Below are 24,225 nucleotides of genomic sequence, written 5' to 3'. Positions count from 1 at the left end.
ACACCTATGGGATGTCCACACTTTTCACAAAAACAAACATGCATGTGTGTGTGTGTGTGTGTGTGTGTGTATCTTCTAACTGACAAACTGACAGCAATTTGGTTTAAAAATTGCTGAAAACTATTTTTTTTCTTTAGAAATTCATCCAGTCATTGTTCTTTTGAGAGGCGGAGGCTATTCCATTCACTGACATTATAGTGAAAGAAATCAAACCAGATCTAAACAGGATAAAGAGAGACTGATAAGTAGGTGGCCCTGATGCATAATAAAAAAAGGACAACTACAGGATCTGCATCTAGTTTGAGAAACTTCATTACCAGTAACAGTGACAAAAAGATTCTGTAATGCCAAGTTACAAAGAAACTGCTCCATCTGGCAAATAAGAAGAAAACGATGGATGGATGAATCTATAAATGAAGTGAAGTGAAGTGAAGTGAAGTGACATTCAGCCAAGTATGGTGACCCATACTCGGAATTCGTGCTCTGCATTTAACCCATCCAACGTGCACACACACACAGCAGTGAACACACACACACACAGCAGTGAACACACACACAGCAGTGAACACACACCCGGAGCAGTGGGCAGCCATTTATGCTGCGGCGGGGAGCAGTTGGGGGTTCGGTGCCTTGCTCAAGGGCACCTCAGTCGTGGTATTGAGGGTGGAGAGAGCGCTGGACATTCACTCCCCCCACCTACAATTCCTGCCGGCCGGAGACTCGAACCCGCAACCTTCGGATTACAAGTCCGAGTCTCTAACCATTAGGCCACGACTTCCCCTCGCTGAACTTGCTGAACTTCTGTGCATATAGTCTGTCTTAAAAGCCAGAAACACCTATGGAAGTTTTACAGAGGGCATGAGATGAAACTCCACCTGAATTTCTTAACACACTGTCTGCTAAATGCATCACATCGGCACTGCTGTCACTGCTGTAAGTGGAGCCAGCAACTGAAGACATGTTAGGTGGGAAGATAGAGGATTCTGGGAGATGTACTTTATTAGAGTGGGATGAATAAGCCAGACTCTAGTAACAATGAGAGGATGGTCCTGTCTCTATCTGGAGGGGTGGGTCTTCTTAGACATGGGACAAAGGGACAGGAGAAGAGGTCAAGGTGAGATAGATGTCCTGTCCACTGGAAGACGACAAACAGTCATTGTGCTTGAAGACCCATCCTTCATAATGACAGCGATAACAGAATCCACTATTAAATCATAAAGCTCTTCCACAAACTGTGACAAGACGGGGTGTACGTCTGTGGCTTTCTCATTAAATAAGTTTCTCTCTACCAATGGCCATACTTTTCTCTCTGGTTGTTCTTCTACAAGCTGTGACTACAGCACAGGCCATAGGTAAGCACATATTGTTTTATATGTACACTGCTTATAATTATTAAGTGCTTATTCTTTGAGTTTCATTCTAAAGGAAACTGCCAACCAGTTTTCCATTTTCCACTTTTTTCAAATGACTGTGATCGGCATATTGCATATTTGACAGTTTCTTGAACACATCACTGTTTTCTCCAAAGGTTCTTTATAGATTAAACTCATAACATAATTGATGGACTTTACAGTTATTGAACCAAAATGAATCAACAATGAACTGACAATGAACTAGTGTGTTTTGAGTGTTTTATGTGTGTTGCTACAGTATGTGGTGGCTAAAGCCAAAATCTTCTTACTTTCCAATTCCTAAGTGTTTTTGATGTTTTGTATTACACAAACTCCCATCTTAATTCTTGACTTAAATGGTTAGTGACACTTTAGAATACTATTCCATTGTTAATGAACACGAACAAATGACTAATACACTATTTAAATTGTAGTAACTTCTATTAACTAACAAGAAACTGAGTAATGATTTAGTAAGTAATAGCACTCAGTTGAAACTGGTAGTTCACTATTAGGTAACTAACTACTATTACTACTATAACTACTATTTTGTTCCCCATATATCCTGGAGAACTACTATATACAGGGTCATAATTAATGTGAATTATGCATAATGTATAATTAATTCTAAAGTATTAGTTAGTAACAATTATTTACTTACCCTCATGTCATTCCTTACTTGTATGACTTTCTTCTGCTGAATACAAAAGAAGAAATGTTGAAGAATTGTGGTTACTATTGACTACTATGAGAAAAAAAGAAGAAAAATGTGAGACAATGGGACATTTCTAATAATCTTGTTCCACAGAACAAAGAAAGCCAAAAAGGGTTGGCACAACATGAGGGTAAGTAAATTATGACAGGAATGCCATTTTTGGGTGAACTAAGCCTTTAAGATTTGAAAAAGATTCCTAATTAAAATTACCATGGTTAACAAACAAGATTCTGTGTCATATTGTTTCTGTAATAAGGCTGCTGGTCTCTAGATAGGATTCATGTACCTCAATGTAAGTTCATGGAAAGCTGATTATAAGCAATATTAATAATGTTATGTGACATCCAAATTAATGTTATTACTTAATACCGGGGGTGGGTAGGTTTGGTTGTATGTGGATATGCAGTAGATGTGAAAGATGATAATTTATTGTAACAGTGTCCAAGAATGCTGTGTTTACCGCAAACAGTCATGACCTGAACATCCGTTTATCCTTGCCCTCCGGCTGTTCTTGTATCAACTGAACATCCCTAGGAGACATATCTATCTACAGTCTGCCTGTGCTGATAGTACTACCCTCTAATATTAATTATAATATTAAAACATGTCTGTGGGTGTGAAAGTGCTGTTTTCAAAGGCACTGTTACAAAGTGTTTGTGATTTGGAAAATTGGAAAATTCAAACGATTACACATGAATATTATTGCAAATCATGCAACTCGCAGGAGATGAGTTAATATCTGGAAACCAGAATATTAGAAACTGGGTGGGCTTTTTTCACTTGGGTGAGTAAGCAATCACATAGCAACCAGATCACCCTGGCTACAGCATAGCTAAAAGCCAAAACAACAACAACAAATACTCTTAGTAAACAAAAAGCAACACTTTAGCATAATGGTAGTTGGTTTGCATAGACAAGCACTACTCACATTTCCTTCAGAAAATGTAAAAGTTACATTTAAATGCATTGTGTGAGGGTTTTGAAGAGGCAAATGTCAATCCACTTAAAGGTTCGTGTTTTTGAATGAAAAGCCCTGACCCCTGACCTCTGCTGTGATGATTTGGAATTAGATTGATTAGATTGATCGACTGATTTTTGTTTTATCTAAGGTGATAATTTACTGTGGAAAGGATTCTCCCTCTAAGCCTCATCAAGCTGCTGCCACCTGACTAATGGTCATTCACGGTGACCATTCATGGTCATAGACCAGCATACATAATGTTGTTTATCTTTTGGTTTGGTGGAGGTCTAGCGTATGGACCATCTTGTCCACCAACAAAACTTCAGAACTTGTAAAGCTTGACCAGTTAATCTTTCAAGTGAAGCTAAGTCTTGCAGGTTAAGTTTGTCACATTTTTTAAATAAATAAAGCTAGTCGTGGCCTAATGGTTAGAGAGTCGGACTCGTAATCGAAAGGTTGTGGGTTCGAGTCTCCGGCCGGCAGGAATTGTAGGTGGGGGGAGTGAATGTCCAGTGCTCTCTCCACCCTCAATACCACGACTGAGGTGCCCTTGAGCAAGGCACCAAACCCCCAACTGCTCCCCGGGCGCTGCAGCACGGCTGCCCACTGCTCCGGGTGTGTGTTCACGGTGTGTGTGTGTGCGTGTGTGCATTTGTTCACTACTCACTGCTGTGTGTGTGCACTTGGATGGGTTAAACGCAGAGCACCAATTTCGAGTATGGGTCACCATACTTGACAATACGTCACGACTTTACTTTTTATTAAGCGGTCCTTTCAGGCTTTTACAGGCAAAAGAGTATAGTCTGATTCATGAACAATTGACTCTTATGAGCTGAACCAGTTTCATTTTAGTAAATAATAAAAAAACACTGCATGAACAATAGCCTGTTCTCAAAACAAAGAGGTTCCTAGAGTAAATAGTTAAAAAGATGAGGTACTGGTTTGCAGGAATGACGCTAGTGGCTGGAACAGTGGGGGGTACAGAATTATTGGGGGGCAGAGGTGTAAAAAGTACAAAAAAATTCTCAAAAGTACTCAAGTAGGGTGTGGGACATGTAGGACAAGTAGGACATGGCTGAGACCTTTTTGAAGGATTTTTTACTTTTTTTATTTTACTTTTTGATCAGCTGTTTCTTGTTTTTCACTGGCATTTCTCAGGTGTTAATGACTAGTGACAGAATTGAAGCAGGAAATCTGTATCAATCGAATGCTTCCTAAGTATGTTGTGCCCAAAGTTATTATTTATAGTTATCTCTCTTAAGTCAGAGGAAATTATTTTAACAAAACGTATCACCATCAGTCTGGTGGTGGCACAAGCATGTACTAATGCATAATATGTGCTGACAAGTTATGACCAATTTTTACCTGTCTCAGCTCTAGATCCCTGCTCAGCGTATATCAGTCTGAATGAACCATGGCGGAACACTGACTACCACGTCAACAACTCTGCGGGAGTCCCTCTGTGCGACCGGCATGTGGCGGGAGAGTGGTATCGCTTTACGGGGATGGCTGGGGATGCTATGCCAACCTTCTGTATAGAGGAGAACCACTGTGGTACCCATGCTCCCATCTGGCTGAACGGCAGCCACCCTCAGCCTAGCGATGGCATTGTCACCCTCCCAGCTTGTGCTAGCTTCAATAATAACTGCTGTCACTGGACAGCTAATGTGGCTGTAAAGGCCTGTGCTAAGGGTTACTATGTCTACCGCCTGCCCCGACCCTCCGTCTGCTTCCACGTCTACTGTGGCTGTAAGTCTTCCTCCTGCTTTACTGGGTCTTTCTGACATGTTGGATAAAAGTGACCTCCATCAGTTTCGTTATGTGTGTTGCCATAGATTTCTATGATATTTGCGATGAGGTGGAGTGTAACGGAGCTGACTGTCCTGTTGAGCCAGAGTGCCGTTGTTCTGAGGGAACAGTTCTAGGCCCGGATGCACAGACATGTCTGGGTGAGTAACAGTGTGGTCCATGCCTGGCCAAGATAAATGCTTATAGAGCCGAAGAGTTATATTGCAATTAGAATGAGAGAGTGCTTTTGCAGTGATGAAAAAGAGACCACAAGACTGTTGGAAGGCAAAATTGAGAAACAATCCACTAATGTACGAAGGCAGTCAGCTAAATCAATGCTTTTAATGGTGGAAAAGAAGGGAGTGCAAATTATGCAGCAACTTTCAAGGCGTTTACAGTTTTAAAGGAATTTCTGTAGGTAATTTTTAAGATTTAAGTTTGTCTTGGAGAACTCATTTTTTCTGGCTTTGTTACTATGGTTACCTCTCAGAATGAGTGTAATTTATGTTCACAAGTCTCTGTCTCTTAATGATATGTAGTTGTTACAAGAACAGCCAGAGGCCAAGGATATATAGAAGTTTAGGGCAAGACTGTATAGGGTCCAATCCTGCTCCTGGAGGTCCTGCAGATGTAGCTCCAAGTCTAATTAAGCACATCTGAAACAGCAAATCAAGGTCTTCAGGATTACTAGAACACTCCAGGTCAGTGTTGCCAGGTCTATGAAACAAAACCAGCCTAATTATGATTCAAAACTAACCCAATAGCAATTGTTTCTATGGTTTTCCCCTCCATCGAAATTCCTATCCTTAGTTTGCAGAAGGAACACAGTGCATGAAGCAGTCCTACTTCATAAGCTGGTGAGGAAAGTGTCAACTCCAAATGCTGTAGAGGCAAAGACACAACAGGAAAATAAGGAGTAAACAGAATAAGTGAAAACAATTAGATGTAATTGAATGCGTTCATTTGCTGGATTGGATATACTGAAGGACATCAAGCACATTGATGCATTCTCTCTAGCTTTAAGTTTTTCCTGTGAGCATTTTTATAACCTTTTTACCCTTCAGGAGAAACTTAACTTATCACTGTCAATTCCACTTCCAGCACAACATAAATTACTGACCTTGTTGCAAAACAGTCATTCAACTACAGAGGGAACATTTTAAGGCAGCATTTTGTGTTGCTCCTGACAAAAAGACTGTTCTGTTAAAAACAGACAGACAAATTCTAAAGCAACGTTGCATACATAGAAAACAATACAAATGCACTTGAGACTAGTCTTCTCAGGTGAAGCATTGAATGATGCACAAAGTTGCTGCCTGTACATTCCAAATCAATCTATTTCAGTTAGGATGCTGCCTTCAAAATTTCTACTCCACATTTACTTATCTGCTTCTGTTTTTAACTGTGATCTGTTGTGTTAAGATGTGAATGAATGTGAGAAAGGCAATGGAGGATGTGCAGAATTATGCATCAACACCAAGGGCTCTCGTCGATGTGAGTGTGGACCAGGCAAAGAACTGGACAAGGACGGGAAGAGCTGTAAAGGTAAGAACATGGTAAACCAGAGCATCCTGAATATGGGCAGGCTTTCATTTATTTTATGCATTGTGGATGCTGTGGTTGTGTGTAGAGACTGCTGGCTGTGACAGTGTGAATGGAGGCTGCAGCCATGGATGCTCCTCAGAGGACGACTCTTATTACTGTCATTGTCCCCGGGGACTGACGTTGGGAGATGACAAACAGACCTGTCAAGGTCAGCTGAACCTATCTCTCCTACCTTGTTCCTCTTTCTGTCAGGGTTTGTAGATTTCACTTCGACGTTTGTTTTGTGTGCAGTCCCTGTGCAGTGTGATCCTAGTTCCATAGAGGTCTCGATTCCCAAAGACCTGGTGGGAGGACTTGAACTCTTCCTGTCTAACACTTCCTGCCGGGGCATTTCCAATGGCACCCACATTAACCTCCACTTTAGTCTGAAGACATGTGGCACTGTGGTCCAGGTAAAAATTATTATGGATTTTTCAAACTTTGATCAGTCATTGCACACTAGGACCAAAACGTGTCAGTTGCCCTTTAATGGAGTGTCTATCTACACTAAGTGCAAATAGCCCACCTTGTTGGCAGAGGCTATTTACACTAACTTCACCCACCAATGTGTGGTTGGGCTTGTCAGCATTACATAAGACGGCTGTCAAAGAACAGCTTCAGTGGTGTAAGTGGTAAAACATGTAGTGCAGACTTTTTGACACAATTTACCTGAGTTTGAATCTGCCTTTTGACGAACTCATTCTTGTCCCTTTTTTTACATCTCATATCACATCGGAAAGGCATTTATTTTCAAAAATGAAAATGAAGGATAATAATCAAAAAGTTGAAAATGAAGGGTAGGGTTAGGTGTATGGGGGGATTTATTGTCCCAATAAGTCAGCATCAGATTATTAATTTGAAAACAATTTATAATTTACACTCAATACATTATCGCATACTATTTTATAATGTACTACAATACTGAGGTGCAGATATTTCCCACTATTTACAATAAGTAGTATAAATAGCAGAAAATACTGCTATTTTTACACAGTGTAAATAGACGCTATGACTATTTTCACTTAGTGTAAATAGCATCTACTATTGCTAAGAAAATACGCTATTTTCACTTTATAGAAATAGCGGTAACACTTTATTTTAGGGTCTCTTAACTAGTTGCTTATTATCATGCATACTACTAGAATATTAGCCATTTATTAGTAATAATTAAGCACATGTTAATGCCTTATTCTACATCCCTAATCCTACCCAATACCTAAACTTAACAACTACCTTTCTAACTATTAATAAGCAGCAAATTAGGAACTTATTGAGGGAAAAGTCGTAGTTAATAGTGAATAAATGATCCCTATTCTAAAGTGTTACTGAAATATCAATAGATGCTATTTGCACTTAATGTAAATAGTATCGCTATTTAGCTTATGGCAATAATAGCAAACAATAATAGAGTCAAAAAGAACCGTTACCACTGGGAAATACTGTGATCTTTACTGTCATTCTGGTTAACAAGTCTCCTCAAATGTACTTGCCAATGGCATTCCTTCATAATTTGCAGCTTGCAGGACTGAAACCATAACACCTACTCAAAATCCAACCCTAATGGATAAAATCAAGTCCTAGCTTCTATATTTTTCCTCACTCTCACATTACTGAAGTAAATTACATGTTAACTATTTGGTAGTTGTCTGGGAATGTAGTGGAAAGTCATCTTCCTTTCTCTCTTCTCCAGGTCATTGATGACAAAATTGTTGGCACTAACTTGGCAACAGGTTTGCCACGGTCTAGTCCCAGCAGCAATGGGGACTTAATTGTGCGCACCAGTAAACTACTGCTGCCAATTACGTGTGAGTTTCCACGGCAGTACGAGGTGTCAGATGGCTACCTGCCCAGTCTGCGTAACACAGCACTCGAGTTAGCGGGCCACAGCGAAGGAATATTCCCCTTCAGTTTGGAGCTCTTCAAAAATGCTGAATTCTCCGAGTCGTACAACCAACCTCCACAACTGCATTTGCGTGATTCACTGTACTTTGGCGTCGAGCCTCGAGAGCGGGTGGATGGCCTTGCTGCTTTTGTAGAGAGCTGTTTTGCCACCCCTGGTCCCAAAGCTGACCAGGCCTTAAAATACTACCTTATCAGAGATGGGTAGGTATAAGTCAAAAATGAAAACATTTTCTGTACACTCATTCTGCATGCTCCATGACTGGTGCTATAAGTGATTTTAGCCATTTTACTAACTTCAACAGCCACAGAATTAGACCACTCTATCCCTTCCCTGTTGAAAAACTAGCATATGCTGGTATGTTTTGAAGCATGGCAGCTGGTTTGAGCTGGTTTAAGATGGTTATAAGCTGGTCCTAGCTTAGGACCAGCACATGACCAGCTTATAACCAACTCATGACCAACTAAGGACCAGCTCAAACCAGCTGCCATTCTTCAAAACATACCTAACAAGCATGCTGTTTTTTTTTCAACAATATCTATCTCCAAAACCTGAATACTTTAGCAAACTGATTGGATGGCTCTCCTGTCAAATTTTTAGCTGTCCCTGATAGCACATGTACATCTATCTGATGCCTGGATTTACATCTGCAAGTCGTATATTTTAGAGTGTTTGCTCTCTGCATATTTCCTATCAGATGTCAAATAGACGTATATTCGATGTCTTTAAGATATATATGATTTAGAATGTATGAAAAATGTCAGACGCTTGTACAAATCAAGAGATCTTTAACAGACATCTTGCAGACATATGTGTGCTGTCTGGGGTGTTTAGCGCATACTGTTACAGAGGCAGGTGTGATTCCTCAGGATACCCTTTTTCAGTTATGTCATATCTGAGGTTGTGGGTACAATTTATCCACGTTATTTTGTGTTGTGCTTTAATGGCCTTATATTTCTCAGCTGCATTTCAGATGGTACGGTGCGTCAGTTTTCAGCTAAAGATGAGCTCTCCAAACACTACCAGGTCCCTGTCTTCAAGTTCATTGGCAAGGACAATAGAGTGAGTAGGGCACTGGTGCATGCTGAGAAATTCAGCTGCCTGGTCTGTCCTATGCATGTGCTTTTGTGTGCTAATGGGCTAGCTATTACTTTGCTGAAACTTTTGTGTGTACTGTGTGTGTATTAGGAGGTGTTCTTGCATTGCCATGTGGTGGTGTGTGGCCAGGAACAAGGGGAATCCCGCTGTACACAGGGCTGCCGAAAGCGCTTGAGGAGACATCTCTGGACTGACCAGCACCAAGAGCAACACGTACTTTCCAGTGGACCTATTCGTATACTCCCAGATCCATGAGACCACACACATCTAAAAAAATCTCTTACCCACAACGCCATCTACAGGCTACTTTACTGTATTTAAACACATCCATACTGAATACAGTATCTGCAGTAATCTTACATTTATGAGTTGCATCAGTTGCTTCCTTCAACTATTTCTGACATTATATTTACTACATAAATCCTCTTTAGAAAAATAATCTTTCCATGTGCATGCATCTACTGTAGGTGATGTATTGTGTGCTATTAACAGTATAAGCCTAGGCATTTCAATAAAGCTTAGAACAAGAAACTGAGTGGCATTTTACAGTTTTGAATGCTAATTGGCATATAAGTTCAGCACTGATTTACTTGGGAAAATAGAATGATTTTTACAGCCAATAAAATGATTTTTGTCACAGTCTGTAGTCATATTGTCTCTCTCAGTGCAATACGCATTCATGTTTGTTACTGTTTAACACTCATTCTGCGTTTAGTTACATTTAAAACAAAAACCAAATAAAACTACTAGGCTTAGGTGAACATTTGAGTTTTCAGAACATGATATTCAGACAATCAAACATTATTTGCATAAATATGACTACCGTTTGGAGGTTCAACAATCAATATTTTGATTATTTCTAAACAATACAACTTTAGTTTGGAACAAAGTTCCTTAATAATAAATTAAATAGTAGCTCTATACTAACATACTGTCAGATATTGTAGGAATTTTGTATTTGTTTTTTATAATGTAAGCAAATTAATATTGTTTTTCAAATTGGACATACAGTATGTTGTCACAAACTATATATTTTATGGATATTGTCTTCCCATACAACAAACCTACACACAATCGCGCACTGCATCGCACATTTGTGGGATAGACACTTTCACACGTACAACATAATCTTTTGTAGTTACTGCTGAACTAAAACTAATCCACCAGTTTGAGGGATAGAGGGGTGAATTTCACAAAACTTGTCAAGAAAATGTGAAGGTAATAGTTAGAAAATATAAAATATGTCAGTTTTTAGGACCAAAATATTTGTTTGTTTGAATGTTTGTTTGCTTTGTGACATTTTTAGGAAGATTAGCAAAATGTTTATTTCGATTATGGAAAAAAAACTCTTTTGCTGCAATGCAAATAAAATAAATATATTATTTAAATTAGTAAATGTAAATTAATAGTATTTATGCATTGCACTAGTATGTCATATACAGCATTTAATGTATGCTGATAACAATTACAATTAATACTATTACTACTACTAATAATAATAATGATAAATAAAACTAATGAGAATCCAATAACAACCACCACTGTTGTGCATTGCAGCAAATCTACCTAATTGTTCTTTTCATTTTTGTGGTGTAATGTGACCAGGGTGTCTTAATGAGATTCATCCTAATACTGATCCCTAGTGTGGAGTAGTTTAAACTTGTAAAGTGTTTATATGTGTTGAAGGTGGTGTGTTCTTGGTCTTCACAGTTCATCCCTCTCTTCTCCTTCACAATAGCAGGCTGCCCTCTGGCTGTTCATGAAGGGCCTGCAGCCCAAAGTCCACACGGTGTTATACATGGTGTCCGCAAAGGTCTCACAAGCTGTGGGAGAGAAGGGATATGAGGGGTTTTGTCTGGTGTGCATAAGTACTATTGCAAATGACAATCCATATAATGTCAAAAATATTTTCAGCTGGGTTAGCCATAACAGATAATGGATCTGAACACAGATATATACAAAAAACATTATGTACTGTATATACATTACATATATATAAAACACATTAAGTCTGTGGAATGTCCCTATAAAACATGGAAACCCATTGTGTGTGTGTGTGTGTGTGTATTTCACACCTTCAACTTTAGCTATGAGGCCCAGACTCTTCTTCAGGTCAGAACAGATGCTATGGAGGCACCAGCGGAATTTGGTGTCACAGCGGTACTTGTTAGAGCCACAGGTGTCATAGCAAAAGTCTAGCTGATTACAACATTTGGTCATGGCTGGGACACCAACATCAAACTGTGGAGAAACAGCAAATTACACAACTGCAGCTTTAAAGCTCTTTCGCACTTCACTGTTAAAACACAAACAACCACATACAGTTCAGACACACAAAGAACTTGTTAGTCACAAAAAATGCAAGAACCTATGTGACTGCATCCTTTCAATGTCCCACTCACCTTAATATGAATTAAGGAAATTAAATGTATGTGAATCTGTATATCAATAATGGTGGTCACACTTTATATTAGGTGGCCTTAACTACTATGTACTTGCATCAAAAAATAAGTACAATGTAGGGGAGACCGGGGATGGTAGTAACACTTTTTGTTTGAGCATCAGTTGTTTGTGCTAGATCTCTCAAACTTTGATATATCGTAGCCACATTTGTCTACTACAAATAAAATTCACTTGGACGTGTACTGCATAATCACAGATTATGTGAGTTAATGTCAAATACAAAGAGTTCCGTTGTTACAACCTACCCCACTACTGGGGTGAGTTGTAACACAGGCTGGGGACAGATGTAACTGTGAAGTAATTTGCTGAAATAAGACCCACACTTCCAATTTATGTAAAAACTTTATTGAAGAACAAAAAATAATCAGTTTTGAATAAAGTGAACCATTTAAAGTGACAAAAACATTATATTGTATTCCTTTAAAATTTAGCACAAAAACAGTTGTGTGTGTTTGTGAGTGTGTGTGTGTACTGTGTTCCTTTCACAAAAAGGTTCAGTCACTAGCTGTGTTGCCATCTACCTATTTTTATGTGAATTTTGGAATGCTGGATAGAAATGTCAAGATGCGCAGAAATTCTAAAAATGTGCACAAAAAACGTATGTGCTCATTTGAGGTGGATAGTGTTTTTGTCCAATAAAACAGTTATGCGCATAAACTATGATGGAAACACATTTTTCATAAATCCCTTGATGTGCAATAAAACCTCACATGACTTTGCCTCAATAAAGGATGTGATTGGATAACTGGACTCATTGTAATCATTAAGAGTTGGTTGTAACATTTTAAATGAACTGTTACAACTATCCCCACCCCAAGCAGCCATAACATAGCTAACTGTTTTAGCATGTGGGGTTTAAGTTAGCATGAATGCAAAGTATCAAAGTAAACTGAGAAACAGCTACTTTAACTTATGTAAGTCAAAAGATTGTATCTACAGCAGAAGGCAAAGCTAGGCAAAAAATTATCTTATTGAAAAATATTGGTTTCTTTCCTGAAAATAATTTTTTTGGTTAAAAAAAACTATAATGTTGCTCACATTCACATGCCACTTCTTCTGTAACATTAAAAATGTGAATGGAGTGTATGATATTGATGACATGACCACAGCTCTTTTCTGACTTGTCAAACTAACCATGTTACAACTGACCCCGTGTTACAACACTCCCCAGTCTCCCCTACTTATTGTGTTCATACTGTATTGGGAAACACTTTTGCTGCTACTGAGGTGCGATACGGGTAAGGTTAGGGGCAGGTTTGGTGGTATGGGTCGGTTTAAGGGTGGGTTAAGGCGTAAGGGATGGATCATCAATGTAATTGTAATTGCAATTACAGACATTATTTACAGATGTAATTACATAGGTATTAAACAAAATATATTAGTACGTTGTAAAAACATATATGTACACAATAAGTGCATTATACCAAATGATTAATTTAAATGTAAGTACACAGTAGTTAAGGCCACCTAATATAAAGTGGGACCAAATCAGTAACAGTTTATTTTAAGGTCCAATTCTCACTATTAACTAGTTGCTTATTAGCATGCATATTACCTGTTTTTTTTTTTTTAAGACATATTAATGCCTTATTCTGCATGCCCATATTTCAGATCCCTTAATCTGACCCAATACGGAAACTTAACAACTCCCTTACTAAGTATTAATAAGCAGGAAATTGGAAGTTTATGGCTAGTTTCCACTGAGCGGAATTATGTCCGTTTCCATTGTCAGAAGTTGTGAATGGTACCAAAATAGCGAACCATACTGTACCACTTTTTTGGTACCCTTTCGTTGGGGTACCTAGCACAGCAAAGGGTACCAAAAGGGTGGAGCTAAACTCACTGCAGAACGTTGATTGGTTTACTAGAATCGTCACTTTTGCGTGATACAAGGGGATAAAGCTTCTCCTTCACTCGTTCCACTCTGCTGTGTTCTGCTTATATTACATTAGAGTGCGCAAACACACATACACAAAAAAAGTGTATTTTATACTTTTATATTTTCACACAGACAATAACTGTTTCTCAATATGTGTTCTTGTCTGTTCTTGTGGACTTTTGAAACGTCATTGCCCAGAAACCTGTGTCATTTTCAAAATATTACTGTTATTCTGTCATGAAATGTAGTTTTTCAGGGGAAAATGTAGTTGTTTAACACTCAAATCTGCTGTTTATTTATAAAGATATAGCACCTATTTGAAAATTTACTATGCCAATTTCGAAGCTCCAGGCGATCACCGGGTGCTCTGTGCTCATGTATCTGCCTCGAGCAGCCTTACGCTCGGCTAGTCCTGACGACATTTGCCGCTGGCACTGATGTCTCTGTAGTGATTAAATGAGAATCAATTCGTTTCGTGCATATTTAACAGGCATTCGTGGTCTCATGAATCTATTATTTGTTCCTGGTCATATAATTTTGACTAAGCACTAAGTTTAACTTTATTTATTTTGAACTTTACCATAGTAACTTGCAGCGCTGACTTTGTGGTAAACGTTTGACTGTGAATTGTTTGCTTTTGACTTTGTTTCCTCTTATATAAGCCTCTTATACTTTGTACTTATACTTTTATAATGGCTATTATTGTTCATAAAAACTAACATAAAAGAGGCAGAGTTGTGCTTATTGTCGCGCTTTATTGTCGATTGCTACTTTCTGGAATACACCATGCCTATCAAGTAAAGAGTACTGTTGGCAGTGATCGGTCGTGACAACCTTCTTTCTGTGCTCCGTGACTAAGATCACACCTTGCTTCAGCCAGAGGGGGTCCCTCCAACGGGTCAGGGCTGATACACAGGCCTGAGTCACCATTATGCGATGGCGACCGTGACGCCAAGCCGCAGATGGAACCCTCTGCTTCAGCCAGAACTGGATGGGCAGCATGAAGCAGACCCAACTGAATTACTGGCGATGCTGCTGCCATAAGGCTAGTGTTGTCAAAAATATCGATATTTCGATAAATATCGATACTGAAATATCTGAACGGTACCAATATTAATTTCCCGAAGTATCGATACACCGATACTAGCCGAGCTGTCACTTTCACTTCTCTCCACAGGCGCGTGGACAAGCACCACACGTGACCGCACTTGTCTCCTTCGCTCTGGTTAAATAGCAAAAGTGAAGTGAATAGAAAGATGACTGCTCTGGTTGTTAAAGAACACCGCAGGAGCGCTATCTGTAGGGATCTATGATCTCCGCGATGCAGAGAACGCGCACGGAATCCAGTCATAAAAACGGAATTTACAGTTTAACGCGGAATGTCACAGAATTTGTCAAAGTTTGGATGAATTAATCAAAAGTAGGTCATTGCACTTAAATCAAATCGCGATATGGACTAGTATCTGTAAATATTAAGCTGCAAAAGTGGATTTAAATATGAATCCTGCATGTTCTGCGCGTCTCTGTGTGAATGTGCTGCACGTGCGGTTGTGTTTACTAATGTGGCGTTTGCGGTGATTTCAGCGTCTGCCGTCTCAATGAGGACATAAATACATCAACAATATCTCCAGAACTGATCTGAAAGGCACTTTACGAGCATTTTACCATTTAATTTGAGTAAAACTAGCGTCATATCATACACACACAGAACTTTAGAGGTATTCACGGCAACCCGTCAAAATAAAAGTTCGGGTTAACTTAGCCTATTAAGGACCGTGTGCCAGAAATAGGCTATATTACTATTATTTAGTAGAATGTACATAATACTACTACTTACTACTACTGTTATTTTTTTTAAAGAAATAATCACAAAATATTTTAATTTTAATAGTAAATCCCCTTCATTTGTCAAAAATGTAAATGTTTAATTTTCATTAATTCAAATATAAATTAATTAAAATTGTATTAAAATATTAAATATTAATTGTATTAAAATTCCTTCATCTGATATCCAGTAAAATTTACACAACACAGAATTTCTGAGGGGGAAAACATATTTCATAAGGCTACTGTAAGAATAAATAAAAATAGTTTGTATGCATTCAAATAGCCTAATAGACATGCTAAAACACAGAATTTGGTAACAATAAAACATAAGGTGAGAAAAAAATAAAACATTTCATACGGCCCTAAACGTGTCATTTTTATTACACTTTTAATAAATTAATGTTAAATTGTATAATTCTCATGATTTTAACTAATTAGACATGCTTTTAGATTAATAGCATTTAATTTGACCATTAAAAAAAAAAAAGAGTCCAGAAAAATTCAAACGGAAAAAAATTTAATGTAGAAAAAAATAAAACTGAATTTGGGGAAAAATAAAACGGATTTCATAGGGCCCTATATCTGGAAATATTTTGGTTATGAAGCAAATGAGAATATCAACAAATAGAACTTTGGATTTTAATTAGTACATGTATTTGTAAACGTTAGTTTCAATTAACATTTAACTAAGATTAATAAAAGATTAATAAATAAATCAACAAACTTTTTTGTTTTTGTTCATGTAAAATATACCGCATGTTCTTGACTTGTTACATTTATCTTTAAATTAAAAAAATTACCCCCTTAATATTGTGGCAGTTTTTTTCTCCGTGGTATCGAAAATGGTATCGAATATCGATATTTTTCAAGGTATCGTATCGAAGTTAGAAATTCCAGCATCGTGACAACACTACATAAGGCCCAGCATTTTCTGGAAAGCCTTGAGCGGGTAGACGGTCCCTTTCTTGAAGGAGGCCGCGTGGCGCTGAATAGTCATGGCTCGTTCTGCTGAGACAGTTGCTGTCATCTGCACTGAGTTGATAACTGTCCCCAGGAACGACACTCGTTGGCTAGGTGACAGTATGCTCTTGGCAAAGTTAACCCTGAGCCCCAATCTAAGTAGCTGAGGCGGAGGGTCTTGTGCGATGTTGAAACTGCCTCTGACTGGACCAGAATGAGATAGTCGTCGAGGTAGTTGAGGATGCGGATTCCCATCTGTCGCAGAGGGGAGAGAACGATATCCATGCATCGCGTAAAAGTGCGGGGAGCCAGGAGCAGCCCAAACGGGAGGACCTTGTATTGATATGCCACCCCTTCGAATGTGAATCTCAAGAATCATCTGTGATGGGGGCTACCTGAATGTGAAAGTATGCGTCTTTCAGATCCAGTGACATGAACCAGTCCATATTTGCGAGAGGATTTCAATGTGATCATCCTGAACGATCTTTTTACCAGGGCGTGATTCAGGAGTCTGAGATCTAGAATAGGTCGCAGGCCACCATCTTTTTTTTGGGGACGAGGAAGTAGCAGCTGTAAAAGCCTGACTCACTCTGGGCTGGAAGAACCATTTCTATGGCTCCCTTTACCAGCAGATTCATCACCTCTGCGCGTAGGACTTGAACGTCCTCGCTGCGCACTGTGGTGGCTGCCACACCGTGGAAGCGTGGTGGTCTTCGAACAAATTGGAGAGAATAACCTCGTCTTATCGTAGCCATTGCCCACTCTGACACACCGGGGATGGCCTGCCAGACCTCGGCCCACGTAGCAAGAGGTTGAATAGACTCTAAAGACTGGCTGCATAATGGCAGGATGCCTATGGTAGGCAGATATTTGCTCTCTTTTTGAAAATGTATGTTTTATTTTGTCCGCTATCACAGCGGTCGGACGCCCGGGCGCTAGAGTGGGCCCGTGGGGAATCAATAACACACTTCCCTCTGTACACAGCGCTGAGCGGGGTGACAAGAGGCACATTAGAGGCTGTTTACTGGGTGGTTCGGCGGTAGCGAGACTCGGGCCCCTCCTCTTTCTGCCTGGATGATGAGGAGGACTTCTGAGGCGTCGGATCCAAGGCGATCTTGGGAGCTCTAGGCGCTTTGGGAAGGGGTAGCATCTTGCCAAGTGGAAATGCCCTCTATCCTGCTGATCCTAGGAGGTCGGGTTTCGGGAGTGGCCAGCGTTGGCTTGTCAGGCTGCTGAGTTGGCGCAGGCTTGGGGCGACTAGAAGCAGCAGAAGAACTGTGACGTTCCTTTACACGACTTCTGAGCCTCCGTAAACTGCTCCACAAAGCCCTCCACAGCTGGCCCGAACAAGCTATTTGCTGAGACCGGAGCGTTGAGGAAGGGAATTTTATTTGCCTCTTTCATCTCCGTCAACGTGAGTCAAAGGTGGCATTCCAACACTACCAGGCTGGACATCGACTGCCCGATGACCTGGGCGGTGGCTTTACATTTACATTTATTCATTTAGCTGACGCTTTTATCCAAAGCGACTTACAACTGCTATATATGTCAGAGGTCGCACGCCTCTGGAGAAACTAGGGGTTGAGTGTCTTGCTCAGGGACACATTGGTGTCTCACAGTGGATTCGAACCCGGGTCTCTCACACCAAAGGCATGTGTCTTATCCACTGCGCCATCACCACCCGTCCAAGGGTGCGCCATCACCACCCGTCCACCACCCGCTTTGGTGGCACGCAGGGCCAGGTCTGTCACGCTCCTCAAATCCCTGAGTGGAGCCGCATCGAGACTGACCTCCTCGCTGGCGAGCATCTTGGCCTGGAGGACCTAGAGCACAGCCATAGAGTGCAGCGCTGAAGCCGCTTGTCCAACCACTGAGTAGGCGTGTCCAGCGAGTGCAGACATGGCTCTGCACGGCTTGGATGGATGGTTCGCCCTTGCCTTCCATCCGATAGCCGTGGGTGGGCAGAAATGCGCGGCCACGGACTCATCTAGAGGGGGCAGGTGCTCTTATCGCTTCTCTTCAGCGCCGTCAACGGAGATGAGGGTGAGGAAGCAGAAGGTGGGATGCGAGACGAGTAGGGGGCACGGCACGATTTAGTGAGCTCGTCGTGAACTTCAGGAAAGAAGGGGGATGAGAGTTGGCGGGGGGCTTGCTGGCGCCTCGGGAGAAACCACTCGTCCAGCCTGCTGCGAGATGGCTCCTCAGGCGGAGACCACTCGAGCCCGAGCTCACTGACAGACTTCGCCAACACACGGATGAGCTCCTCGTCCGTTCTGGGTCTGGCGCTGCGTGAAGAGGACAGCGGCAAGAGGGCGGGGTCAGTCACCGAGCCCAATAACTCCTCCGCGTCTGAAGCCGCCAGAGAAAGGCTGTCATCCATTTCGTCGTCACTCCCACCGAACGAGATTATATCGCTCGCAGCCGCAGAGGGATGCTGATCAGGTTGAGTGAAGACGACCAGCAAATCCTCTCTCTGCGGTGACGGCAAGGCACGCGGGCACTGAGCCGTCATGAGCTCGCTCGAATCCTCTGCCCCACTGTTTCTTCCTCGCAGGTCCCTGGGAGGAAGAGAATGGGAGGGCGCGAAGGGCGGAGCCACTTTCTGAAAAGAAAGCTATCCACAAGCGCAGAGAGGCGAGACTGAAACTCTCCCAATTAGAGCAGTCAGTCCCCCTGAGCGCAGCATCAGCGTGGGATTTCCCCAAGCATGACACACACTCAGAGTTCACATCTTACAATGAAGGCGCAGCATTTAAAACAACGCTCTTTTAGGCTCTTTTAGTATTTGCTCTTTTAGATAGTCGCCAGATGGCGGCAGGGGATAGACCAGAAACTGCGAGCTGCGCACTGCAAAGAGATCCAATCCGGCTGCTGAGGCATTTCAACGGCGAATCTCGGCGTCAGCGAAGAGTCAGTGAGGAAGAATCTTCGTCACTCAAGAGAAGAAATCTGAGATGCGGCGGCGAAGCTTATATAGCCAGAGGCCCCGCCCATTTTGGCGGGCTATGGCGGGCTGCATAGCCATAGGATAGCCATAGGCTCGTTCAGCGCCTGCGCCGAGCCATCGGTTAGATTTTATAGCACTGCACGAACCAATGGACGTGCAGTTTCACTGCGTGATTGAAAAGGCTTCAGTTGAAGAGGAAAAAGGCAGATTTTCCCATACAAGCGTTTTACGATGTAGTACGAGTGGAATATCGAAAGGGAACTCTTAGTTAATAGTGAATATGTGTTCCTTAATCTAAAGTGTTACCAATAATTATGTATAATTATAAAATCGCTTTGCAATGTATGCAAAGTATGTAATTATGTTATGGTAATACCCACACTATAATATGCCGAACTTTAAATGTATCCCTAAATTTTAAACAAGATCAAATAAAGGTATCCATCTCTGGTGAAAAAGTTGAAGTCTCCTGCTTTAGTCATAACCGTGGTTATTTAAGAGATGCAGTGATGGTGGTTAGAGTCGCATCGTAATTTGTAATGTTGAAACATGAGACAATTACATTTGTCGCCCATAGAGGAGGATTCAGATATACCGCCTGCATAAGTGATTTCTGAATGAACACCTTAAACCTCAAAGTTAGAATTTATTCAAGATCCAGAAATTACACAGAGCGCTGTCCATGAGTCTTTGTGAGAAAGTAATTGGCACATTTGCTTTCCTCTTTCCTGACAGCAGTCCTATCAGCGCTTTGGCTGGATGCCTAACTTAACTGTCCGGAACCTGTCGGATGTTCACCATCTCTTTAGAGTCTGTGCTAGTCTCTGAATTTAGGAGCAGCATATCTGAAATTGTGCTGGCCTGTACAATACCAGTCATGCAGAGCCAGACTTTTAACTTAATGCCATGAGGTCTGGTCCACATTGCAACTATATGGCCAAAAACCACTCACTTAGAAAGGAAGAGGGATTTTGAGTTGGATGTAAATCAAACAATCTCAGTTTGTCACAGTTAGGGGTTTACTTAAAATTTTATTATACTATAACATTACTTGAGAAAACAGAAGCATAAATGTGTAAGAAAAGTATATAGTATATATATATATATATGACGAGTATAGTTTACTTACTACGAAGTGCCTTAAAAAAACCCCTTCAAACTTCAAACCTTTTTTTATATTTGATGCTATACGAACCTGGAAGTGAGATATCTACCAGCTTCTTCCAAGGTGAGTGTTTCATATTATGTCACTGAACAGTGTCATTTGTCAGTTAATTTCTTCTTTTAACAAGCAGGGCTGTCTTTGTGTTATCAAGTATCGGACCCGAAAGGTATAAAATAATTATCAAATGTTTCTCCTGACTAACATAAAATATTAATCGGTTGATTTGGATGGATCTTTTATTAACAGTACAACTTTGATTCATTGGCCAGTGTGCACTTCATTGGCCAGATTCACACAGATCATGCATGGTGACAGAACATACAGTTTCAAAGATTCAAGGAGGCAGACTGGCCACTAATGTTAGTAGAAATAAAGAGACACATACACTGTTGGGTACCTGGAAGCCAAGCAGTGAGGTGCTACAACCATCAGGCTCCGGCATTTGGTATCCAGCACGAGGCTGAGGAGCTTTACCTGAAAAACAGAAATTATACATTATAATATATCATATCTTTAATAAGAGGTTAACATACAGTTGTTATTGACCTTTATTAGAATACATTTTATATAACAATAGCTTTGAGAGCTTTTCAAATGTGGAAAAAAATCAAAAGCAGTTACACAAAAGCCGATCTACTTATAATGCACCAAAAACATTATTTTTCATGAATATTTTCCTGGACAAATATGGCTTCATGCTGTTTCTTCAGTTACAGTATTCAACTTTGATAACCTAAAATAAAATAAGGGACAATGCAAAAAGCAGAATCTAAACAAGCAATACACAGGTTTTTGTTCTACAGATTCTGAAGAAGCCATTTTTTTTTTTTCTCTGAATGCATTTACCCACTACAGTTAGTTCATTCTTATTCAGTATTATTATACTTTGGGACATCTGCTGAGAAGTATCTATTATGGAATTATGATCTTCCCGAACTTGCATTTCACTTGCATAGCTATTAAAAACTTCACAAAATTCCTTATAAATTTACCTAAATTTAAAATATGGAATTAAAACAGCAGAGGTCCTAAAACAGAGCCCCAGGTAACCCCAATATCGGCAGCACTTTATTTTACAGTCATGTTACTCATGTACATGCTATGTACTTATTATAGTAATTACAATAACTAGTTAATAACTCGGTACTAACCCTGAACCTATACCCCATGTAGTTAGGTATGCAGGTAGGTACATTATAAGTGCACTGTAAGTACATGTATGTTCACGTACTGTAAAATAAAGTGCAACCCAGTAAATGTGAAATACTATTTAATTAATTAATTCATTAATATCTTTGTGACAGTTTAAATTGCCTATTTAATAACGGAGAAATCATATATTCGTGTCACTTATCCAAGAAGTATTATGAGTATTGTGAGTAAATGAGATTTTCTTCCTATAGCCTGCATGGTGAAACAGTATCAAACATTTGGTATTCAGAGCATGGTCTTTATCATTTCAAGAGAAGGTGACACTGTCCATGGAACATGTTTTAAATTGTCTTAAATTATGGTTGCATTATAAGGTTAGACACTACAACTACTTTGTTATCTTAGCTTTGGCATTTAGTCAAAGCCCTGCAACCAGATGTTCAGTAGGACTTTTGAACCCGCATTAAGTTTATTATGCAATTATTTTGCTAAAACTGTACATAGGCCTATATTAACCACTTTTATTGTGTATGAAGACTACTGACTGAATAAACTGCATTCACTGCCCTCCTTAAGTAACATTAAACATTAAAAACATTAACTTGAACTTACTCAACAAATTTAAACTAATTAAATCAATTTCTGTAGGTATAAAATAAGTTCCATTAATTTGTATTCAATTAACAGTTAAGCAAAACATGCAAGTCTGTCATTGTAGAATTAAATCAGTAAAATAAAGTACTTCCTAAATGCTCAGGCATAAGCATATGAAACGCACACAAACAGTCAACATTCTTCTGAACTTTTTTTGTATAGACTCAAATCCTTTTGCCTTCTACAGGAGAAAGAAAGGTCTTTGCCCAAAGCATATAGTGTGACAGTGATCTGAGAAGCGTTTAGAATGCACACTGAGCAAAGAATGAAATACAAAGACTATTCCACTAAGAAGACTAAAATACAAGTACTATTTCACTTACCATATCTACAGCGGTACTGACATACACCATCTCGACCCCCCATCAGCTCCAGTATAGAGTCAAAATAGCCATTCACTGCCTCGAAACCCCCTCTGATAGACCCTAAGCCCCAGTCTGAATCATCTTCAGATTCTTGTGTGGAGCTCTGGGTTTCTGCAGGTTTTCCCTCAACAGGGGGAGGGAAATCTGCCATCAAGATGTCATTTGTGGTTTCACCAGCCTGAGCTTCAGGTAAAACAGAGCCGTCAGCTGGAGAATCCACCGCAGCTGCATCATCAGAGGCCTGGATAAGCGTGGCAGCCAAGCCTGTGGAGATACATAGCAGCAGCGGCAGCGCACGTGGAAACATGATGTGGCCCCGGGTCCTATGAGGTCTGTAGGGTCCAAGAAGAAGGGGACACCGATAAAGCCAAAGGGCTTAGAAAGAAAAGAGTGAGCAGCACAAACAGACTCTGTTGATAGTGCCTCGTGGAGGGGACTTTGGACTGCGATTAGATCAAGCAGACAGCAAGGCATTGATTGGTGCTAAGGTTAAAGGTAAGGTCCAATCTCTCTCTTGAGGCTTGCTCTCTCAGTGAATCATGGTCACACTCCCCTTTTGTAATCAACTTTTTGCTTTGATTACCTGCAGTTCACACTTTGCCTAGAAGAGGGTCTCCTCTCACATACAATAATTTCACCTAGAGCTATCGCATTTCAACTATTATTTCCACCGACAGACTGTTGGTAATCTCAAAGGCCTATGTCATGCTCAGCTTTCTGGTTTATTGAAATTTGCATGAGCCATAGTGATTGCATGTATGAAGTAATACTGGATTGCAAAGTTTTGATAAGATTTATGGGTCAATAACATGAGGTTTATTTTCTTTGATTATAATCATAGCATTAATATATTTAAAAATGAAATACAGAGTACAGATATCTGAATCGCTTTTATGTGAAACATCCTTTTAATTTCTGAATTATAAATTAATTTTGATATTTTTGGGTTAGAAATATTAGTTATAGTTTAGTCAGAAATAGCATAGCACATTAAAGTTTCGGGCAGAGTTTAATGGATTCTCTTTGAAAACTATGTGAGGTTGCAAGGATTTGATGATTTATCTTTAGAACATCAAGTTTGTACATTATTAATATTTGATTGACAAAGCCAACATGAATCCCTCATGCTGTATAGTTGTTAAAGAGGTGTGTCTGCTGCTGATGTGCAATTGTTCACACACTTTCTTATCATATGGACTGCAATAATTTCAAACCTGCTCAGTGTACATGTTCTGGTTAATACAGATGGGGGCGTCCTTTTGTTTAGTTATCAGCTTTTAACATCTACATTAGTGTACATTTATTTCTAGAATAGTCCTATAAATTTCACTATAAAGTTATATAGAGGTCACTTAAGACTTTTAAACCTTAGCACG

General features: G+C 40.0%; 2 protein-coding genes across 3 annotated transcripts; one reads left to right on the top strand and one right to left on the bottom strand.

The window, feature by feature from the left end:
* Positions 1-1,232: 1,232 nt before the first annotated feature.
* On the top strand, positions 1,233-9,811 carry oit3 (oncoprotein induced transcript 3). The gene is made up of 9 exons (XM_079440586.1): positions 1,233-1,352; positions 4,442-4,816; positions 4,903-5,016; positions 6,278-6,400; positions 6,486-6,608; positions 6,692-6,852; positions 8,130-8,542; positions 9,302-9,401; positions 9,528-9,811. The coding sequence occupies exons 1-9, from the start codon at positions 1,292-1,294 to the stop codon at positions 9,690-9,692; spliced, it is 1,635 nt and encodes a 544-aa protein (XP_079296712.1). The 5' UTR covers positions 1,233-1,291; the 3' UTR covers positions 9,693-9,811.
* A 186-nt stretch (positions 9,812-9,997) lies between these two features.
* On the bottom strand, positions 9,998-23,242 carry LOC306884594 (group XIIB secretory phospholipase A2-like protein). 2 transcript variants are annotated; one of them, XM_079440587.1, is made up of 4 exons: positions 22,808-23,242; positions 21,064-21,152; positions 11,513-11,678; positions 9,998-11,260 (listed from the first exon to the last, which is right to left on the bottom strand). In XM_079440587.1, exons 1-4 carry the CDS (start codon positions 23,154-23,156, stop codon positions 11,142-11,144), a joined length of 723 nt encoding a protein of 240 aa, XP_079296713.1. In that variant the 5' UTR covers positions 23,157-23,242; the 3' UTR covers positions 9,998-11,141. The 2 variants fall into 2 exon arrangements, with proteins under 2 accessions (XP_079296713.1, XP_079296714.1); XM_079440588.1 differs by having other exon boundaries at positions 21,076-21,152; positions 22,808-23,241.
* Positions 23,243-24,225: the final 983 nt, after the last annotated feature.

This window comes from Barbus barbus (genome assembly GCF_936440315.1).
Source record: "Barbus barbus genome assembly, chromosome: 18".
NCBI lineage: Eukaryota > Metazoa > Chordata > Actinopteri > Cypriniformes > Cyprinidae > Barbus > Barbus barbus.
The sequence above is the reverse complement of the archived record's forward strand: the minus strand, read 5'-3'. Positions and strand labels throughout refer to the sequence as shown.